The sequence below is a fragment of the Empidonax traillii genome, unplaced genomic scaffold (assembly GCF_003031625.1).
Source record: "Empidonax traillii isolate 1590-97213 ecotype Southwest subspecies unplaced genomic scaffold, ASM303162v1 scaffold132:size1788729, whole genome shotgun sequence".
In the NCBI taxonomy this organism is placed as follows: domain Eukaryota; kingdom Metazoa; phylum Chordata; class Aves; order Passeriformes; family Tyrannidae; genus Empidonax; species Empidonax traillii.
Genome location: NW_020955325.1, coordinates 1,087,254 through 1,110,538, shown reverse-complemented (window position 1 = coordinate 1,110,538; position 23,285 = coordinate 1,087,254). Strand labels below are relative to the sequence as shown.

The following is a 23,285-nucleotide window of genomic DNA, read 5'->3' as shown; positions in this document are numbered from 1 at the left end:
TGATGTATTCTCATTATTTAGCCTAATCCACTTTGAAGAGATTTGAGCTCCAGTTTCTGCACAGGTTTAACTTTGATCACTTACAAGTGGAATCCTTCAGACATACACAACAACTATGCAAGTACAAGGAAAAGACACAGAAGAAATACAGGGTCACAGTTAAGCATGTACTGGAAAAGCTCTACAATGTGACCTACACAGAATTACTGTAGGAAAGGAGAGAGAGATTTATACTTATTTACATTATCCTTCCTTCAAACCAGGAGCAACTTCCTATTACTCGAAAACACAGAAATTTTCTATGAGAGTTGCTCAAATAAAAGATGCAAAAGGAGCCTTCAGCTGCAGCCACTTCAGCCTAGAAAATGATGGCATGGTAATAATGTCAGACAGGGTTAAAAGCAGAACAGAAGTCCAGCATTTATACTTCCACAGGGGAGCTTGGGTTTCCAGAAAGTTTTTAGCATTATTCAGCACTGCAAAGAGCAAGAGTCATACAAGATCAGCAGAGCCTGTAGGCAAATATTCTCACCTGCAGCAATGGTGCTCAGGTGATTACGTGCCTGCACATGCACTCTGTACTCTCTAGCAAAAGTCTGCTTCAAGTTGTTATGGGATCCTGATGTGATCAGAGCTTAAAGGTGCATCAGTCAATGCTTGCACATGTGGTGAGCAGGATCACAAATGCTTTATACTAAGAACTGAATCAAATATATTTTTAGGATGGAGAAAATGAAAAGCAAGGAGATAGGACAGCCTCGGGGTGGGGGAAAAGAGAGGTTTAAAATTACCTGTCTTGCTTTTGCTGAGGGCCTTTTCTCTTTCCCACTCACCACTTTCAAGATGCAGTTTCATAATATTCTGGGTTGCAGCACACTGTGCACAGTCCTAGCAGGGTTCCTGGGACAAAGGTCTGTCCTTCCACCACGTCTTAAGATCTGTCTCTTTGGTTACTCCTACCAGTATTCTCCCACAGAAATGTTGTGCTGCAAAGCCTCTGCCCATTAAAGTCATAATCTTCTTCAAGCCCCACTGCACACTACTGAAGGTACTCTCTCTCAGCCATACTATCCACCCCACCCACATTTTCCTTTGGTCTGAAACATCTTCTTTGAGTTCATCCTTTGAAGGAGAGAATGACGTAGCATAGGAAGCAGTAAGAAAAATCCCATACAATCATTAAAAGTTCTGCTTAAGGAAGAGCAACTGCATTTGGCCATGTATTGCATGTCAATACGGACACTGCTCTCTTCCAGTAACAGCTGCAGACTAACTGCACTGGCCTGTGACAAGTCATTATTTCTCAGAAGTGGTCCAAAGACTGCCAAAAGGTTAAAAACTAGAGGAATGCACACCTTCTTATACTCAGCCAAAATGCACATCCTGCAGCCAGTAAGATCACGTGTTCCTTGACTAGTCTGTGAGATGGGTCTATCTGCAAAGAAAGGGAGCAGTGACTTGAGAAAGGACAAAAAAACCCTGAGAGAAGTAATTTCTTCTAGGCAAGAAATACTATGCTGTCACTCTCTGTTTAAGCATACATAGGTCACTTAGCTGACATGAAGCTTGCATTTGGTAAGAAAGAAAAGGACAAATGGGAATCATCCACCAAACTTATCTCTCTTCACCTTCTATTGTAAGCCCTTGGATGCTCCATGAATCCAGTGTCCAGACTGTTTGCTCCACTGCACAGAAATGCCATCATGCTGAGAGTCATTTGGCAACACCTGCCAGTGATGACTCTGTTTTATAACAGTCCATTAGCACAAGGTTCTTAATGAAAATGAAAGCTGGTAATGAAGCCAAAAGGCAGCAGCAGCCTCTAGTCTGGGGAGGGTAATTAAGCTAGAAGAGATGGGGAGACTGAAGAACAAAATTAACACATGGAAAAAGGAAAAAGAGACCTGGTAGTGCATTAGCACTAATGCAGCTATGGCAAACCATCCAGTTTCCTTTATGAAAGCATTTTGTTTGCATTTGATGGACTATATTGCTAGTTGATATAACAACAGATTATTGCTCCATCAGAGATACAGACATCAACTAGAGCAACACACATAAGATTTCAGTGTGGAGTAGATAAAGAGCCTCTGGAAAATGAAGGCTATCTACATATCTATATTGTGGTATATTTGTGCCTTGGAAAAGGGAAAAGATTTAAGTGATTCTCCTGCAAGCTGCCACCTTGCGTTCACTAGGTGTGGAAGAGAAAGACTGGCTGCCAAGAATGTTTTATTCTCCACATAATTGTCAAAAGTCAGTGGCTCTCATCTTTTCACACAGTAAAGTACTCTATAAGCTATGGTTCTCATTGTTAAAATGTTCCCTCTTGATACTGGACCTAGAATAGCTTTGTATGATTAAGCAGTACCCTTTCTAGGTAATTCCTCTGAGACAGCTCCAGGATAATTCTTTTTTCTTCTGTTTATTTATGTTCTGTATGTGTTTGGAGACAGCTTTCACATCTTGCCACTTTCTCAGCATGAAGTCCTAGCATACATACTAGGCCTTTCACTGTTCCCTCATAATCAGTCATGCATGATCTTAATTATCAAGCCCTTTCAAAATTCTTGCAAATTGTTTTACATATCTCCACCTTACAGTATTTAAGGTCCTTAAAAGTTTAGTCTAGGTGCAGCTTATCAGATCTCTTTATAGGTGAATTATCCACCTACTGCTTTAGGAAGGATGTCACGGCACTTATGCAACATTTACGCCGTTTTCTATCCACACCGAGGATTGCAATTCTTCCCATTCTAGTCAAATCTACACATTTCATTAATATGTCATTTCTTCCCGTCTTTGTTATCACTAAGAAAAGCACTAGACAGAAATGACAGTAACTTCCAATTTGTCTAGCCTTCTCAGCTCATGAAAACGCTGTTGCATTTTGAATTACTAATTTATTTTAGAAAACTCTTCATGTTAAAGCCAAATTTTAATTGTGGGGATTTTTTAAAGTAAGATTATACAGGGCTTTTTGTCAAATAACACATTGAAGTCTAGATATATCGCAACCACTGTCTCCTTTTCATCCATTAATTTTGTAACTGAGTCCAAAAGTAATCAAATGTCTTCTGTGAGTTTTGTTTATTAAATATTGCTGATAATTGCTCATGGTTCTGTTACTCTGTATAGTTACAAATTCATCATTCTTAATATTGCTTCCATTATTTTATTAGTGACTGATAAGGCCTTTAAGAAATAGTTTGAAAGTTAATTCATGCAATTGTTTGGTGAAGGACTAGAATTAAGCCATGCACAGCATCTGTTGAGAAGCTGCCATAGCTTTTTATTCTCGAGAGCATAATATAAAGGACCAGAAGAAACATGAGCAGAAAAGGACCAGAGTCTATGTTATGATAGTTATACTATTGTAATACAGTTAAGGCACACACACAGTGTGCCACAACTATTAGAAAAATCCAGAAAGGTTTGGCAGCCTCACAGAAGAAAAGACTGATGGTCCCAGAGCCTGTGAGTTTGGCTAATTTTTACATATTTCATTATTATCTTATACAGCACAAAGATATCTCGTAGACTTCAGGGTCTCAGACATTAGAAATTATAACAGGAAAGGTGTACTTAAAGGTCTTTCTTTGAAATAATGCCAGCAAAGTAGGGGGAAAGGTTTAAGAAGGAGGAAATACGAATCTCCAGAGCCTTGTGAGAGAACAAGAGGAATTTTTGCTTTCCTTCTCTAAGCAGCCACCATGCCAACACTTGAGAGCATGGGGTACCATGAATGGATAAAAGAGCAGTCTCTGACACTCCTTGCCCCATCCCCATGGTGCCAACTGCCTCCAGATCCTTTTGTTTTGCCCCTGTTGAAAATTCACATTAACATTTCTAAACATTTCCAGCAGCAGCAGTTGTAGCGACAGCAGTAGAGAGCTCTGTCAGATCGAAGGACAGCCTGCTGCCTGCTTTGGCTCAGACATTGTACCTGGGAAGACTGGAGACCTACAATCAAACATTTTTATAAGTAAGTGGATTGAATAATTGGATCTATTTACAGCTGTTCATGTGGCATCCCAGCAGTCACCAAGTAAACACCTGAACCTAGGCAATTGCTAGCCTGTAACTAGAGACTGGCTATGTAATAAATACACAGCTCAGCAAAAGACAATCTTGTAATAAGACACTTATTAATCAGTCTTGTTCTTCCAGTGTTTCCCTCCTTTCTTTACTCTACTAACAAAGTGAAATTTCTATACACAACGAAAGGTAATCTCCCCATTTCTTGGCAAGCCAGTGTCTCAAATGCAGTAGAGACTTTTTAATTAATATTAGATGCCTGTGAAAGACGAAGAAAATGCAACAGAAGCAAATGCTACATTGTGTAAGAATAATATCATTGCTTAGGCTCACTTCTAAATGTGACTTTGATGTGACTTGTGGTACCTAGTGTGTTCTGCTGAGAGTGCACTCAGCTCTGTAGCTCCGTGCCAACAGGAATCTGAGTCTCTAGGCTCTGTTCCCAGCCTTAGTAGTTCACCGTATCTCTATGGAAAATCAGGCAGTCTCTGTCCTTCAGTATCTTCTTCTGTTAAGTGGGAAATACTAAGTGCTCTGAGTGATTTCACGGTACTTCCTCTTCACAGCTCTGCCAGTGTATCTTGTTTTTAGCTCTGCTGTCCCAACAAACTCTACTTGTTGAAGGTCCAGAGTGATGTGCACTTTAATGACAGAACGGCAAAACTGCTCCAGCTTAGAACCAGAGCAAAATTAGTAAGGTCTGACACCACAAAAACAATGACAACAAACATTAACTGGCTCTTTCTTGGTTCACATAATGTAGAAGGGTAAAGACCATACAGTCATAACCATTGTTGTGACTGCAGTCCCTAAGAACGGAGCTAAAAGACTTGAGGGAATGAGGACAGCAAACACAGTGGTGAGACACGAAGTCAGAGTAGTAGCAAGGGTAGGACAAAAAAACTTTCTGCCCTGGTCACTTCTCTGAAGAAGGTGTCCCACCAGGGTAAAATACGTTAGGTGCCTATCGGTCACTGCTGCCACGGCTGCTGCTTGGGGAGCGGCCAGCAGTGACTCTCAAAAGATGCAGCTGCAAAGTGGAGAGCAAACAGAGGCAAGATACAGCCCCAAAGTGGGAAATTAGCACTCTAAATATTAACTTGCCTGTCTCTGGCTTCAACTACCCTGCGTAGGAATATCCTTCCAGTCTATTCTTTGAGTAGTACAAGCTGCAACTAATTAGTCTCAGGGACAGACATTTTAGAAGGGCCTATAGTGACAGGCCAGGGCCTAATGGTTTTTAACTAAAGGAGGGTAGATTTAGTCTAAATAAAAGGAAGAAATTTTTCACAATGAGGGTGATGAAACACTTGGAACAGGTTGCCCAGAGAGACGGTTGATGCCTCATTCCCGGAAACATTCAAGGTCAGGTTGGAATGAGGCTCTGAGAAACCTCATCTGGTTGAAGATACCCCTGCTCTTTGAGGGAGTTGGACTAGATAACATTTAAAGGTTCCTTCCAAACCACACTATTTTATGATTACATGGTTCTATGAAAAATAAACTGCTCTGAGTGTAAAAACTCAATTTCACTTGAAAGCAGAGCTGCTATATCTTTGTGAGAAACACCTAAGCCTCTCCAGCAATACTGAGGTTAGCATGAACCCTGCATGCCACTGTTCCCATCATGCACACATTCAGAAGAGCACCTGCTGGAGTTTTTGCCCCAATCCCATAATCCTCTCCTGTTTTCTGGCATTATTTGCTTTCTCAGCACCAAAGTACAATTTCTCTGGGATCTTCAGGCAGTGCTGCACTATAAACCCAAGTGGTGCCAGAGTCAGAGGAGGTGAAGAACAGGACTAAAGGTGAACTAAACTCTTTGCCCAGGGCTGCAGCCCGAAGTCCAGGCTCCTGCTAGTGGTGACATCTGCCAGGTCTGTAGGAGCACAAGCCAGTCTCCAGGACCGTTTGCAAATAAGGTGCAGCATGACCCAGCCTGTGAGCTGTGTTGCCCCTACAGAGTCTGAGCATACCAGTCCCATGGGACAACTTCTCATCCCAAGAGAGGGCTGAGCCCCCATTTTTTCCAGCATTGTGTCTGCCTCGCTCATTACTCAGTGGGAGAGGTAAGAGAGGGACTGAAATAACACAACATATTTGACATCATGTGGTTGAATGTGTGACAGCATGGGGGCATGAGAAGAATACTCTTCTTCTTTCGTACCTACTACCCAAAAACCTAGCACACTTACAGAGTAATTAATTTAGTTTCATGCAACAGAAGACAGGAAAGTTATCACCACTTCCATTTCACACATGGACAGGCTGAAGTTCACTGTGGGCAATCAGAACAGTCTGAAGCAAAATTAGAGCAACCAAGAACTGAACTGAGGACTCTAAATCTTATACCTAAACATTACCTTTTCTTTCTCAGCATGACCTCCTCCCAAGCTGAGATGCTACTTTTCCATATTAAAGGATATTACTTTCCTCCCTAGAGAGACCTGAAGGCTGAGCTAGCTTCTCTCCTTTCTCTTTGCTTAGAGAAAAAAAAAAATCCCTCATCCACAAACACATTCCAAAGGCAGTCTTATTTAATCCCAGTGTAATTCTCACTGCTCTTTCTTAATCCTTTCACCTGTGAGATAATTGCCAGCATTCTGGGAAGAACTCTGTGTTAATCATAGACTTGCATAAAAAGAGACAAAGAACCAGATCAAATAGACCAAAGAAAATCACAGGGCCTGTTTTAACCATGCTCATACACATCTATTCCGGACACCCTGCTGAACTAGCCCCTTTCACAACATATGAGACATCTGCTAATGGGCCTGGAGGGGAAAGCCATGAAAAACTATGCCAGTAAATGTAGCCTTTAGTCTCCTCCTATCGCATCATGAAATGTCACAAAAATCAAAGAACCAAAATTAGCTACCAATACCAGCTGCCTGATATTCAGCAAAAAATATTGTGGTGTTATCTTCCCACCTCATTCTGTCCAGAAGACCAGTGTTCACAGTAGATTCTTTTCCCACCACTTACTCTGAGACACTCATCCCAAACAAGAGTATATATGTTTCTACTGCACTTCCTTCAGCTTCCACACCTTCCTTCTTTCCACTGCTGATGCTATATATCCATTCTTCTTACTCAGAACTGAAAAAAGATTTACAGTCCTTGATTATTTTAGTGCCCTCCTTCGTTTATACTTGTCCTTAAAATTCATGCCTTTGAGGAGAAACCCACATTGTCTCTGTGTGCTCGTGTGCACTTCCCCAACAAAATCCTTACACAGCACACTCAGGGCACTTTTGCATTATGATAAGTTTTTTAATTCTGTAGATTTTTTTCAAAGAGAATATGTGTTGTTCCCTTTTTAAAATATGACTGCTATTTCTGCAATCATGTATGTGTTTATCAATAGATAAATACAGTTTTAATCTTTGTAGAGTATTGCTTTAGCAAGTGGAATCCAACTGAGAGAGCCCTTGGTAGAACCAGCAAGTTATTTGGTGGTTTATAAAACAGATTGCACTGGTGCTTACAGAAACAGGAATGGACAAGAGAATTCTGGCATTTATTGCCTGTTCTCCTCCAGCTCTCTCCATCTCCCTGTGCTTCTGCTTATTCAACTGTAAAACAAGGAAAACAAATAATTAACCTTCTTACTGGATGAATGTGAAGCTGAATGATAATGCTTTGTACTCACTGTGCATTGTTTTCAGGACTCTGTGTCAAGGCAGCATCCTCCTTGTGCGGTGGTGAAGGGCTTTTGTCCCCACTCCACTGCCACAGAGGCACAAAGGCCCCGACAATTCACAAGGAAAGGCAGATGCAGAGCCACGGGCACCCCTCTCACTTCTGAGGCCTCCCCACTAAGCATGATGCTTTTCAGGAATGTACTCCAAGTATTTATGATACACTTAACAGTTCAGGAGGCTGGTGGGTTGTCAACATGCTACATGTGCGCTGATGACAAACAATCAGCACACAAAACAAGGAGAATTTTTTTAGGGGATCCACAGACAGATATGGCTGGAAATAGCACAGGGGAGGAAAAGCAATCACTCATAAGAGTGGAGGTCATAACTCAGTACCTCTTAAAATGAACTGCTGAGAAACGGCCAAGTGGAAATCCCAGAAAATAGAGCTGTAACAAGCTCAATGCCAGAAAAAAGGAAATCAGTGTCTATCCACTGAGCACATCAATATGGAAACTTGTAAAGAGGTTTCAAGCTCCAAAATCAGTCAGATGGGAAAAGAGTGAGAGACAAAGTGATTTCTGAAATAAATTTATTTTCGGTTATTTTTGGAAAAGGAGACAAAAAGGAGGGACACTGGTACATTGGAAAGCTGACAAAAATCATTATTCTCTATAAATTGCTTTGACATTGTATAGGCAGTGACCTTCACAGCACTACCAGTTTAATGGCATTTACTTCAGCAGTAGCTGATTTCACTGTTAAACAGGGATGCATAGCACAAGATTACACAACTAAATCACTCTTGTAAATATTTAATATCATTGCCTTTCTTTTTTTTATTTTTTACAAATCACTATCAAAGGCAGTAGAAAACACATTTATTTATTCTATCCTGGAAAAAGCTTAGTGCTCATGCATTTTATCTATCTAGTTCCCCAAATGACTTTGACACTTGAAAGCCCTTGTGATCAAAACAGTCTGAAGGAAGGCAATTTTGCAACCATTTAAGAACTGATTTCATGCACTGATCAACATTTACCAAACTTGCCTGATGGAAAAGCACAAAGTTTAACCCAGCAGATTGATAGCAAACACCTGAAGGAGAAAATTAGCAAGAAAACTGCACTGGTTTAAATAAAAGTACCTTAGAATACAAAACTCTAGAAAATCTGAGATTGTATCTCCACTCTTCTCTTCCTCCCCAACCAAAAAAAATAAAAAAAAATCAGTAGAAGGGAAATCAAAGGGAAATAGCACTAACAGAAAAGAAGTCATACTTTTGGCTGACAATACAATAAGCACATCCTCCACACAATATATTTCACTGCATTATGGACAGACAGTGCAGCATAGCAGATTTCTTGTAAAATACATCTGTTTTAAAGATGCAGTCAATAGAGAGAAAGAATAAAGTACAAGAATGCAGCAAAGAAGAATTACTAATGATGTCTCTAGTATCATACCTAGTAATATAAAATTGACTGAGGAATTGAAATGCTGAGCCTGGAATTGAGTACCTAAAGCATAGTAAGTTATTTCTAAAGACAGTCTTACAATCTGTACATTTTGATTTTTCCAACTTTATGCAAAGACTTTTTCCAAAATCTGGCATAAATGGTCTGTCACATTGTGTCAAAAACACTATTCTGTTCAAATTGCAGATGATCAATGCCAGAAGGTGTTCTTTATAACAGTACTTCAGGAGACAAGTAACAAAAGTTATGTGTCTTTTCAGCAATGTAGCAACAGGGGAACGACAAATCAGTGGATATTTAGGAACTGAAAAAATTCTGGGGGGAAAATAATTTGGTAAACTGAAAGATAAAAGATATGTGGAGAGCAGCTTGCCCCATTTGCCTGCAGACTTCATTGGCACTGTCTGCAGAGTAAAATTATCCAAAATAAATATTAAAATGGTCAGACAAATGCGTGTGCCCTTTGTCAGAGCTGGGAAATGCAAATGCATGGCGATCCAGGTGCTGCCCTGGGTTTTACAAAAGCTTGCAACATCTTTAACGCAGAGCTAAGCGAGAGCCTGTAATCCCTGCGCTGCGATGCAGCAATGTGCTCTCCCCTCACAGGACAAGCCAGCAGCTATGCAAGATCCTTTTATCAACATTCACAGGGCTGGAAAATAACTGTTCACAGTTTGATTCCCAACATTATCGAGTGAACCAAGAATTGCTTAGAGAACTGGCAGCTGAATACACATGTAAAAGACAAAGGTTCTTCAGTGATATTTATTCTAGCCAAGTTTTAATATTTCAAGGCTTATAGCAACTAACTCTTTACATAACCAAATGTAATTATCTGATCCCAGCTGGTGATCAGAACATTCATCATCAACCTGGTCATTATTAATATACCAGTAATTAGGGGAATAAGGTGTATGCTTCATAACACTGGCTTAATATGATTCACTGTACCTAATAAGACCACAGCTCCCTTTCAAATACAATTATTTTATAAAATTATACATTTTTGTTACCACTACTAACAATGAACAATCACAAAACTATATTATTTTAGAACAAATACTGAAATGTTTTTTTAAAGTCTTCAGTAAAAAGAATTTGGTCACTTAAAAGGAATCATGTTTTGCTTTAGAAATATTCTGACCCATAAGCAGATCCCCAGTCAAATTGCTATTTGAGAGAAAAGCTCGATTAAAATGCATGCAATTGACAGAATCAAATCGTAAACACTTACCTACAAATACTACATACCATCTTCTTGCTCTACTGTAGGAGAGGAGGTGATATCTCAGGCACCACTGTGTGGTACTGCTTGGCAAATGCTACTGACTTTTTTAATGGTGACAACTGTGTACACAAATTCTAAAAGTACCAGTTCTGTTTAAAGCCTTTCCCCACACACAAGTGCTGGTAAAGAACCATTTCTACAACATACTTTGCAGCCTTTAATAAGAGAACTGAGGCCATCATTTAGTGAGAATGATCCAGAATCTCTCAGGTTAGTGTTGGAACAATTTCAGAGCCAGATTCTTCCCTGCACTATTTCTTTTACATGAGTGCATTTCCTCTGCTTCAGTATCAGGTGTACCATAATAAAACCCTTTCAGAGCAGTGAAAAATATGCCTCTAAATACCATTACATCAAATCTCTCAGTATAAAAAGCGTACCTAGCACAAGATCAGCATCTCACAGAAAATCCTTCTAAAACAGAATTTTGGGATTTTATCCCTGCAGGTACACAACACATTTCCAGGTGCAAAACACCGTTTATTTCTACAGGCTTCTCTGGCAGCTTAGGGAACACAATAGACTCAGCATAACAAGTTGCAAGAGAGGTCATCTGTAATATAAATTTCAAAACAAAAAGGCTTTGAAAACAAATGAGTATGTTACAAACTGTGAGTGCTGTGTTCACACGATTCCTTGCTCTCTGCTGTGGTATTTTCTATTACCCTCCCTTATTTCATAGCCCATCAGTAATAATTTCTATTTGGATATGTGCACTCAAAACTATTGAGGCTCTTGAAACAAATGTGGCGATGAAAACCAGCATGAGAAGGAGCTCTAACTCCATGAAAGCGATGCGTACAGCCACATAAATGAAAGGTGCTGGGGGTCACAGGAAGATGTCCGTTGCCAAAATCAGAATGAAAACCCAGAATACTGATGTGGGGAAAATCACACACCATTAGACATGACTTAATAACTGACAGAGATGATACTCCGTGCGTTATATCCGACAATTTGAAGAAGCACGACCTTCTTCACAGCAATAGTTTTACAACCATTTGCATGGCATGTATTCAGTAATCTCTGGTCAAAATATTTATTAGCTGGTAAAGCGCTGCAAATAAGACTGCTGTTTCTAATCCCTTATTAATGTATAAGATCCAGGTTACATGGCACATATTTTCTAAACTGTTCAATACCATAACGTTATCACTTTAGTCCAGAGAAGGCCACAGTGAGCCTTAAAACAGGAAACTCCCCTCTTTCACAGGGTTTCCTATATTTGCAGGGTTGTCTGATGTGTGTAACAGGGTCTATTTCAGTTCCTGATGGCATTATCACCATTTTGCTGCATTACCATAAAGCACAGGAAATAAGCTATTACCCACCACACTCCTCCCAAACGTTATCACAGAGAATCATGAACTGGCAAAATAGCATTAACTGTGAGAATTAGAGTCCATTTAAACTGCAGCTGTTCCTTCATTCCTAAATAGGTTCTTAGATCAAAACTCCTCTCTGGTCTCATTACTGAATGTCCCTTTCAGGTGTAAGAAGAAAATGATTGCTTTAAAAAATTTTATGTTTTACAGATAACAACTTCTTCCTTGTATTATAACAAATACATGTAAGTAACATTAAAATGAAGAATTTTTTCCAAACATACTGTGGACATTTTTAAATAGCTTTCAGATTAATGAGTTGAAATTTTGTCTTCAAACCATCTCTGGCAAAAGAAATGAACCTGTAATTTTGATTTTCTATTTCTAGTTTAGCTTATTTTCAGAATCTCAAGCTTCAATTATTTAAGGGAGAGACATTTTATTTATTTTTAACTATAATATTAAATCTGCACTTAACTCTGCTAAATGCAAAACCTAAATCCTAGATCTAATACACATGCTGGTGTTCTTTTCAGCTCCAAACTCATGCCCTAGAAAAGCTCAAACCCCCACAACCCTATATTCTGCTATTATCAAAGAAAACATTGCTTATTATGTTACATTTCCCTCTCTGCTTCTTTGCCTCTTTGTTACTGTCCACTGGAAGGACTCCAACCTGCAGGGAAAAAAAAACCTCTCAAATCTAAACTGAAAAGCCTAAATGCCAGGAAAAGGCACAATGTCTCTTTAAGAGTCAACAGTAAATTAACTTGCCCATAACAGTGCAATAATTAGCAGTTAGTAGCTTATTAAAAGGATGGCAAAGGCCAAGCTGCCATCTGGGATCTCCAGTTTCTTGTGATTGTTATTATGTCAAGATGTGCAACTTGCATTAGCTTTCATGTCACTGTGCCTGCCCTTACTTTACATGTAAATTTTAATGAAAGATACAGCACTTTAAAAATCAGACGTCCATCAGAAGTGCTATTAGCCTGCCTTTTACAAAGCATGTGTCCTGTTTTGCTACCTCTGCAACTCTGCACAACACTGAATGCCTCAAATGAAGAAAACAGAGGAAGGGAAAAAGAAGGGCTTTCAATGATATCAATTAAATACTCTCTTAGGGTAGAGTGAAACCTGAGCCTCACTGAAAACAGAAGACTACAATGCAGCCTAAGATGATAGTATTTTCGCTCCTGTTTACACACAATGAAACCACAATGCCTTTAACTCTCACAGGAATCATTCTTCTTAATGCAAATGAAAGCCAGCAAAAATCAGCTGTTTATTCACACTTCAGGAAGACACCGTTTTAAAATAAGCAGAAAGAAAACATGTAAGAAAAAATAGTTACCTATAAACTACAAAATACTTAACATTATTAAATATCTTATGCATACACATTATTTGTAAACACACATGCTCACATGCACAAACAGAAAGTAATTTACCAGAAATGTCTTATTTAATGTCTCATATGTTTGCCTTCATAAATATATAACAAAGAGGTATAAAAAGAAGAATAAGACATCTATTCTTTTGCATTAGCTGATATTGAACATTTAAATGACCTCATTCCCCAATGTTCTGAAAATGTCATCACCTCTGGAATAAAAAGAAATAGGACGAATGCCTTGCAGAAACATCCCCCAATATTCATCAATTATAAATCATCACAAATTAGACTTCTATGAATTACGTTAAAATATTTTTTCTTCCCTAAATAAAATAAGAAGCCAGTATCAAAAATCTACTTACAAAAACATTTCAGAAGAATGACACCTTCATTCAAGGGGTCTTGATTTTATCAAAAGCTTTTGCAGATTAAGTATTTGCTAACCATAAAATAAAATGCTTGATTTTTCAAAACAGTCATTAAGAATAAAGTTTAAACTAAAAGTCTCCATCCTTACAAGAATGCAGGATTTTTTTTCCCACCAAAGGAAAACAAATCCATTACCATACATATTTCTGAGTCCTTTCCTTAATACTTTTAAGTGTAGAAAACAAAAGCATACAATATTCACATTTAAAACCCAAATACTAAAATACTTTACAGGGCAAAGCAGAGCTTAAAAACCACTGCCAAGGCTGGCAAGATGAACACAGTGTTGTTTTTCCCCTTGTATAATTAGACATTTATAGAGTACAAATGCTTGAATTTGTTAGTGATGCTTGACTTCAATATTTGCATAAACTCTTGGCCATTCAGATGGACTTATTCACATAGAACCATTTAGGTTGTAAAAGACCTTTAAGGTCATTGAGTCCAGCCATTAACCCACCACTGCCAAATCTACCACTAAACTGTGTCCATGAGCACCACATCTACATGTCTTTTAAACTTCTCCAGGATTGGTGAGTCAAACACATCCCTGGGTAGCCTGTTCCAGTGTTTCCAACCCTTTCCATAAACTTTTCCTAATATCCAGTCTTAAAGTCCTCTGGTGCACCCTGAGGCTATTTCCCCTCATTCTACCACTTGTTACCTGGGAGAAGAGTCTGACTACCAGTTTGCTACAACCTCCTTTCAGGTAGTTGTAGAGAGTGATAACGTCTCCCTTGAGCCTCCTTTTCTCCAGGCTAAGCAATCCCAGCTCTCTCAGACACTCCTCCTAAGATTTGTGCTCTAGACCCCTCACCAGCTTTGTTACCCTTTTCTGGAAACACTCCAGCACCTCAATGTCTTTCTTGTAGTGGGAGGCCCAGACCTGGACACAGTACTTTTGGTGCAGCCTCACCAGTGCCGAGTACAGAGGGATGATCCTTTCCCTAGTCCAGTTGGCCACACTATTTCTGAAGCAAGTCAATACAAATCTTAATGGTATTACTGGTGAAAAAGAACCTGAAATTATTTTCCAGATCAGTAAGGTCCAGTCATTTCCTTCCATTCAAGCTCACAAATGCTATTTCATTTTTTCTGTGCCATTACCTTCAGATCAATATTATTGATCAATTTCAAAAAATAAGAACTTCACACTGCTCTCTGAGAGCAACGCTAAACCTTCCAAGACTTAAAAAACCTACTTGGGTTAAGAGCAGTTAGGACCAAGGGAGATAATCTGATCTTGTAAGGCTGATTATTACACAGGGACATTGGCTACTTTGTTCTACACAACATGCACTTAAAAATGTCCCACTCCTAAAATATGTGAGTAGTCTTTCATTTCTCTCTGAGAATGAAGAAAAGACCTTCTTCATATTGAAAATGAGTGTGCCACTGTACAGTTTCTCACACCAAGCACAGCTACCGATACAAGGAAGGACCCACATGCCTTAGAGAAGAATCAGCAGCCTGCAGACTGCATGGCTGCTGCAGAGGTGTCCTGTGCACATCCAGAAACCAGCCATATCTCACTGTCATTCTCTGTGTCAAAGAAAACATTTAGGACTTTTCAGTTCTTTGGGTTCTTGGCTCACTGGACTCAATGTGAACTTTGCTACTGCCTTCAAGAAGACAAAGGATTTCATTCACCAAAAACAGCAAATTCCCATTAGGAATACTGACAATTTTAAACAGGAACATGAACCTCAAAAAAAGTCAGATCCAAACCAAGAGCAATGGTAAAACAAAACCCACTGCATACATAAGACAACGGTGAAAGGTAGCAAAAAGGCAAATAATCAGTTCCTTAACAAAGGTTTACAAGAGAACAAATTATATGGAAGAACATGACTACATATTAACTCTAGTACAACTGCAAATTAAATTTGGATATTTATGATTTCCTTTGGTATCATTTACTTGTAGGGGAGTGTTAGGGAAATAAACTTAATATAATTGTCCCTAAAGTGTCAATACCTCTCCAGAAGAGAAGCTGTATTCAGCAATTCATGCCAAACTAAATAGAAGTCCTCCCTGCTCATCACAGATTTACCTCACCTCCACAACCAGTTCTATACATCAAATAAAAACACAAACAATGCATATACGTTCAGTTTCTTAAAATGCAAGTGGTACCCAGGTGTTCTTCCATATCTCAACTACTCCAGCCATTACCCCAGTACACCTACACTGCATCTTATTGAACTTTCCAGGAACTTATTAAAAATATTAAAATCTCCTGGACATATTAAAAATTATAGATGAAAAAGAAGTCTCTTTACTATAGTGAAAACAACTAACAAAACACTGGTTACAAAGGATGAAGGCAAGGTCACATACTACTATATGTTGTGAAGAGGTTTTATGAAATCAAATAAGTCATATCCAAAATTAAATCAAATGCATCACATCCTTTGGCTCCATATGTGGCATGAGACAGAGCTGTTGCCAGTTTTTACTAAAAACTACAAGAATATAAAAAAAAATATGAACCTTCCATGCAATCATTAAGAGGTCTGGTCCCACCTCTGTGAGCTGAAGGCCATGCATGGGTTCAATATTACAGTTTGAGCCCTCTGAAAGCAATGCCATTTTCACACAGAGTGATGGTCCTCTGATGAAGTCACTCAGTATAACTAGAGTTAAAAACTACACATAGCTGGGAAGTGAAATGATATTTTCACTCAATGGCACAATAAATTAAGTTTCAGTACATATGACTTAATTGTGGACTATATATTATAATCCTCATGCCTGCCAGCTCAGTTAGGAGTTTTGCCTAGGAAAAGACTTTTAGCTTAGTCCTACATGGGCTGGCCTGCAGCACAAATGCCACTCAAGGAAAGCAGGGAGTAACATGAGCTAAGGCTACACTATACAAGGACTTGACCTGATCTACAAGGACCCTTAAATCACACTAAGCCATACATCAGCTAACTGAATTATTGGCAGCTGTGTTGAGGTACAATAACATTTTGTATGATGTGCTTAGAACCATTAGGTTCTCGTATTTTTTACAGTGTATATATGTGATTATTATGTTCTGATGTTCACCTCTTGCTAAGAAGACAGCTCTGAATACCTCCCAATTTCATAGTTGCACAATTGGTCATTTCATTCCCCAATATCTTATTAGCGTGGACACAACAGCATCCTCCAACATGTTAAAACCATGATGATCAATAGATCAATTCTTCAGCAGTGTATTTGTTTAGTAAGCCTCAGCATAACAAAACCTTTTAATCTTTCTATCTCATTGGGAAAAAAGGACCAAAAAAAAAGATTTTTCTCAAGCCCTGCTTATAATTTATCAATTAATCTTCAACACTCCTTCCAGTCGAACTGAAGACCCACAGCAGGTTTGAAGCATTTTGCCTTTTTGACAGTTTGATTAGGGATGGATGACTGCCCTCTGCATGCCTAAGATAGGTGTGAAGTGCTGAAGAGCAAGTTCAAGCCCCAGAACAGCCTTGCATGCCCTGTGCTGTACTGAGCTGCAAAGGAAATGCACCTCTCTGCTTAGCAGTGCTGACCACTTCTGTTTCCTCTGCAGCTTTCTGGAACTCAATTTCTCTTTGAAAAACACCTTTGCACTAACAGAAAGGATGGGAAGCAGAACTGGGGGGAGAAATGATAGCTCACAAGACCTCCATTGTGGAAGGGTGGTGGACAAGCCCAGGTTCCGCTTCCACCAACACCAGTACCAAAATTAGCAGCAGTGGCATCACTCCAGTGCAAGAGTCAGCATTATCAGCTTACTGGCCTCTGGCTCTGTCTTTGAACAGACAGTCCCTTTGCATCCCAGCATCACCAGCTACAGACACCCTGACACTGACCCATCCATACTTAGTATGAACAGGAAGAAAATAACATCTCTTAAGAAGGCCTCAAAGCATTCATCTTAATAAATATTTCCTCCATAATCCAATACAAAAGACTGCTAAGAGACTTAAAAATAAAAGCAGTAATTTCCAATATGAAACACATTCATAGAAATACAATTTGTCCATTGAAAAACATTGTACAAGCAATGAAGTCTTAGAAAGAATGCAATCTCTACCTTTACTTCTACCTACAGATGGGAAGATGGCATCCAGTTAAGAGGAGGAACAAGAGGGTTATCCATCATGGAGAAGGCAAAAGAGAAGAGAAGGAGAAAGCATTAAAGAAACCCAGAAAAATATGTCACTGGCCACACTTAGAAAAACAAGGAAATGTGCACATTTATGTAGCAGCCAAACCCAACAAAACAAGGGAAAAACAACAGACACACCACAGCTAAAGCACAAAGCAAAGCTTAAACCACCAGCAATACAACCAGCAATGGCTTGGTTAAGCCCTTTGGCTTTGATTTTCTACTGAGAAATGCAAACTGCTCATGCAACAGCACGAGCCAGTGATATGCCTCAGTCCACGTCAAATTCAAAACAGCAAGGGAAACAACAGAATAGGACAGATAAAAAATAAATCTCATGGTTATATATTTGCTAAACACATCTCACCTACCAGAGCAAATGTATTTGTATATAATGTTGACATTGCATATTTACTCACATATATATTTACATATTTTACATCTATCATATTTTTACAGAGAGTAAATATTTATCAAAAGGCAGTATCTGCGAGTTCGTTAGCAAGAAAAGAGAAGCCACTGTTCCCTGATGTGTCATGGTGGCTAAACAAGGGTGGCTAAAGTTGCCAAAAAACAGTCATTTTCACATTTTTTTGCCAGACAAGGGAGTATAGAAATTGCTGATGATCATACAGGCCTGGATAGGTCATGCAAGTCTTCATGAGCCAGCTGGGTTGCAACTTTTAATTTAAATGGCCAAGCGCAACTATTCATATAATCCAGTGCTAAATCACAGACTACTATAAAGAAATGTTCAGTGTTACTGAAAACGAAAGTGGCCATCAAAGTTCACTGTCTTGATCACTTCCAATGTGCCTTCCTCTGTTAACAGTTTGCCATACTCAACTGTATCCTGAGTAACTAGGATATGCGGAAGGGACCTCTCTGCTGGATGCTCCCTCAACAAGCGTTACCTCTGAGTCATGTGCCCAGTTGAACAGTTAGTGGTGATAGAGAAGGAGCTCAATGCTTCCCAGAGTTCAGCCAAATGCTCCACATGCCAAACACTGTGGTCTTGACACGCACCCATAAAAAGCCCAATTTTCCTACTTTTCCTACTACACAGGGATGTTAAGCAGTACAGAAACTGACAAGTGAGCCCCAACTTCACTTCTGATTGTTTCCTAACCTTTCATGACCTCAGAACAGACTTGACCAACAGAATAAAAAATGATTATGTCCTAAGCCTCTCTACATTTTGCTGAGATATACAAAAACTACTTCTCTTTTATTCAAGCACTTAATTACTCTTGAGCCTTCACATGCACTGTATTCTATCTTATTAACTCATTGGAGTGTCTAACCTCAGATATGTGCTTACTTAACAGCAAAAAAAACTCAAAACTTTTGTGTTCATCTAGCCTAGGAAAGCTTCATCAGGCTTTAGAGTCAAAACTCACATTGTCTCCCCATAGACAAACAGTTGGTCTGGTCTTTCTAGTGCACCATATGCACACACCTTGCATTAAGTCCTCCATTATTTCACTTCTGCATTCACAAGACTAGAAGGCATCAGCAGTGCTGCTAACTCTTGTGTACCCATGTCTGCACTGGCACTGTCAGAGGAAAACAGAATTACACCTCTCCTGACTTCACCTGTCCTCACCAGCTTCTTACTCCACACCCTCGTAGTAAAAAATGGGACTAATGACGTCACCACCAAAATATCGGTAACTCAGGGCAAGCCGAGATACTAAAATGTGATCTCTGATCTGGGCCTAGATCCCATTTGTAGCCCAGTCTGGGTTAGCCCTGTTGTTCTTCTAAACCATTTTGTTCTGTGCATATTTGAGTATTTTAAATTGCAGACACAGGACAACCGGCCATTATGTGCAATTTTCCTCAGGATTCATAATGAGTTAGGATCATGCCATGAGGGTTATTAACATACTTTTTGTAATAATTGCACTCCTAAAAATGAAGACCAACATTGAGGTCTACATTTAGTAGGCAGAAGTGGGAGTCTTTACAGCTGGCACAAGAAGAAATAAATGGCAAGATAAAATAATTGGTAGGCTGCATGGAAGGGGGAAGCATACCTCTTTTCTGTCCCTGGAATCATTTCATGCTCACTCCTGGGCCTCTGTGTCCCAGACTGATCAGTAGCCTTGACTCATGGGACACAGAAGCTTGACTGGCACTCAGTAGGCTTAATTGTTTTTTTTATGCAAAGCCCAGCTCAGAAAAGTAGCAGAGACTTTCATGATCAGTGACTGAAACAAAGAGAAAGTCAAAGGACTTACCTTGTTCACCCATCATCAGGTGTGAGAGGCCTTTGAGAGAGAGAGAGAGAGAGAGAGAGAGAGAGAGAGAGAGAGAGAGAGAGAGAGAGGAAGTAAGAGAAAACTGAAAAAGAAGTAGCAATATCCATGCACACTGTTTGCAGTCCAATACCTGTCAGGATTGGAGCTCACATACTTGAATTAGATCAAGTATGGGTGTAGCACACAGGACACAAACATTTACAGGTGCTGCTTTCCACTCTGAACAGGAAAGCATCTGTTGCAGGCAGAAAAACCCCACTGGTCATTGCAGAACTGTGTTTGAGGTTCAGCATATCCCTTTGAGGGCAACTCCAGAGGCACTGCACACCAGTACAGCTAAAAGGGCTATGAAAGCCAAGGTCTGCAATGAGAGTCTGCAGGGAGCATTTGCTCCTCTGAATAGATACAGAAATAACTTCTCCTCAGCTGAAGATTTTAAATTCAAGGCTGTACTGGTCAGTAAAAGGGAGGCCATGATCACACCACATCTGCTTCAGATGAAACATCTTGGCTAAATGCATACATATACACAAAGCTATCCTCATACTTGAATGTGTGGCTTCATCACGTGTTTTTAGGAGTCTGTCAAGATTGCTCACACTTATTTACTAATTAGACACCAGTACACCAGACATAGTAAGAACTAAAAAAATTACCAATGACCTATTTAAATACATCTCCATTCCCTTTCTGGGGATTCATTTTCCTAGGGCAGTGTGTTACTTTATGGCGCTATAGCTAAAGCTACTCTTTGTTTTCATAATTGAAGGTAAAGCCAGAAAGCAGCACTGCTCCCCTCAGCAGTGACACTCGCTATCAGCTCTGTAGATAAGGTTATAGTGTTTACTTGGGCTGCTCCAGTCTTTTGGTTTGATAATTCTTTCTGGCACAAACCTTTTTTGTTTTGATTACAATCCATTTCTAGGCCCGATTTTCAAATATGTTTACTGTACAATTTTTTTTATACAAACATTATTTAGGTACTATTGTATATATATTCATGCCCAAGCCATTAAGCATTAAGCGACCCATTAGTCAATTTTGTGACACAAAAAAAAAAATATCACAGACCTAACAGAACAAAAGTCAAGTCCTTCCCACTCAAGCCAAATGTGATCCCTTTTGTACTTGGTTCCCTGACCAACTTCCCTGAGCTTGATTACTTCTCCATATCCACTATCTCTCATAGCACTTAATATGGCAGGGGTTTTGATATTTGCACACACACCATACACACCCCATATCTTAAGTCAGTTTTTTAACCAAACAGGGCTGTGACTTTTTAATTTCACAGAGGCTGAGAGGTCAAATGAATTTATTAGAATGAGAATTTTCAACAAGCAGCATGTTGAGTTTGAATTTGTTTATTTCTCCTTCATTTATATTTTTCCTTTGCATTGGCTGAAGAAATCTAAAACCCAGATCATCCTAAGAGTATGTTCACCCACAGAGAACTCCAAGCCAGATAAGGGGATTAATAATTGTACAGTCAGAGGAATGCAAATATCTTAATGTTCTTGAAGATTAATGTGGATTTAGAAAAATAATCAGAAACACAACATAGGTTTAGATTTTTTTTAGTTCTTTTAGCTATAAATAAACGTAGCAGATTTGATACTGTAGGACATTCCTGGTTTAAGTCAGAAGATATAATTCAGTGAATTTGTGTCTCTATTTATGGCAACTGATCCCATCATTCTTGATAGGCAAATCTTAGGTCTGCCCAAACGGACACTTGAAAGTCACTGTAAAAGGCAAGAAGACAACAGCATAATTGTTAGGACCTACAACACACAGAGACCCTGTAGCAATGGCATAAAAAGAGAAAAGGCTAGAAGGTGTCTGACATGCAGCTGAAGCTGGCTGAACAGGGAGAGGACGTCAGATCTGAAGCAGAGATAGTGGTCCTCAGCCCTTGTACACTGTGGGAAAGGAAAGTCATGCCTAAGAGGCCCAGTACCAACAGATGCAGCTGCTGGAGATGGCAGGAGTTTAGTCCACTTGAACAGGGACAAAGAGAAACCTCCAGAGAAGGTTCAAAGCAAGAGTCTGCATTAAACATCCTGAAACACACCATAGGAAGATCCCTTCTCTCTCCACCAGCCACAGAGGAGCTATAAAAAACCTTCAAAATGTCAGGAATGTCACACCCCTTTTTGTCCTTTATCCACAGAAGGCCAGTGCTGTGTGCCCTATCTGTCAAGCACATCATCCAGATGCAGCCCCAAGCCTTTTGCCTGCAGTTAAGGAGTGAGAGCAACCCCCAAATATACCCACTATTGTGGTCCCTGGTTTAGCCTTGGTTCAAATGCCTTCGAAGGAAAGAGTCCTTAAGAAATGTTTTGACACTTTCTGTTTCTTCATAAATTGGAAATACAACAGCACGTGTGGTATGTACCTCTTGATATTCCAGTCCCAACTGGACAATGAAAGCAAGGAGATAAATGAAAAATAGTGCATTCCCCCTCAATGCTACTTTTTCCTTTTTAAAATGTGAAGAAAAAGGAGGGTAGATTTGGAGATAGAGCAAAAAATCAATATTATATCTTAAATTGTCCATCAACACAGATCCTTATTTTAACAAAGAGAACACCAACAGAATTCCAGATTCATTATTAGATAGAATAATAATAGAACATTATGAAATAACATATCAGCTTTTCTCATCTGAAAATTTTCCTCCCTTGCAATTTAAAGTAGGAGTGAAAATGAGTGTGTTTATCTCCAACAAAATGCAATTAACCAAAACCTTCAACCACTGAGATATAAAATCTGTGACATTTGCAGCATGTGTAACAAAGGCCTCAAATTAGTCAGAGTAAAATCAACATAGAAAACATAAACTGACACACTTGTCTCACCTTTATATCAGTTCCGAGACATGACAAATGCAAGAGTTGTATGAATTGTTCAGACCTGCAAACGAGACCAGACTTTGCCAGAATAGTGGGGCTATTTGGGCATCAGTCATAAAGACCAGCAAAGTTTTCAGCAGGCTCAGGATGCTAAATGAACTCATTAGGCCCCAAAGCACATTATTTACATATTCTTTTATAACATTACCATTGTTGGTGCCAACAGCCATCCCATTTCAGAGGAATCCTATAAGAAAATCTGAGTTTCCACCTAAATCCAGGTGAAACATCCTTTCCACTTAATCTTAGATCTGTTCAACAAGAAACCCTGATTATAGCCTCAGAACTGCAAACCCAGACAGTGTAGAACCAGGAAAATGTTGACACAAATCTGCATGAACTACAATGGTCAAGGGATTGCATGCTTCTAAAT

The 23,285-nt window shown here is 39.3% G+C and overlaps 1 protein-coding gene across 1 annotated transcript in view; it reads right to left on the bottom strand.

The window, feature by feature from the left end:
- NRXN3 (neurexin 3) overlaps positions 1-23,285 on the bottom strand; it is a 744,047-nt gene that overhangs the window by 625,491 nt on the left and 95,271 nt on the right. Inside the window, exons 4-5 of the mRNA XM_027883699.1 lie at positions 19,977-20,006; positions 17,659-17,670 (exon numbers count right to left, since the gene is read on the bottom strand). Of these exons, the coding sequence (XP_027739500.1) occupies positions 17,659-17,670; positions 19,977-20,006 (42 nt within the window). The remainder of the gene's footprint in view (positions 1-17,658; positions 17,671-19,976; positions 20,007-23,285) is intronic.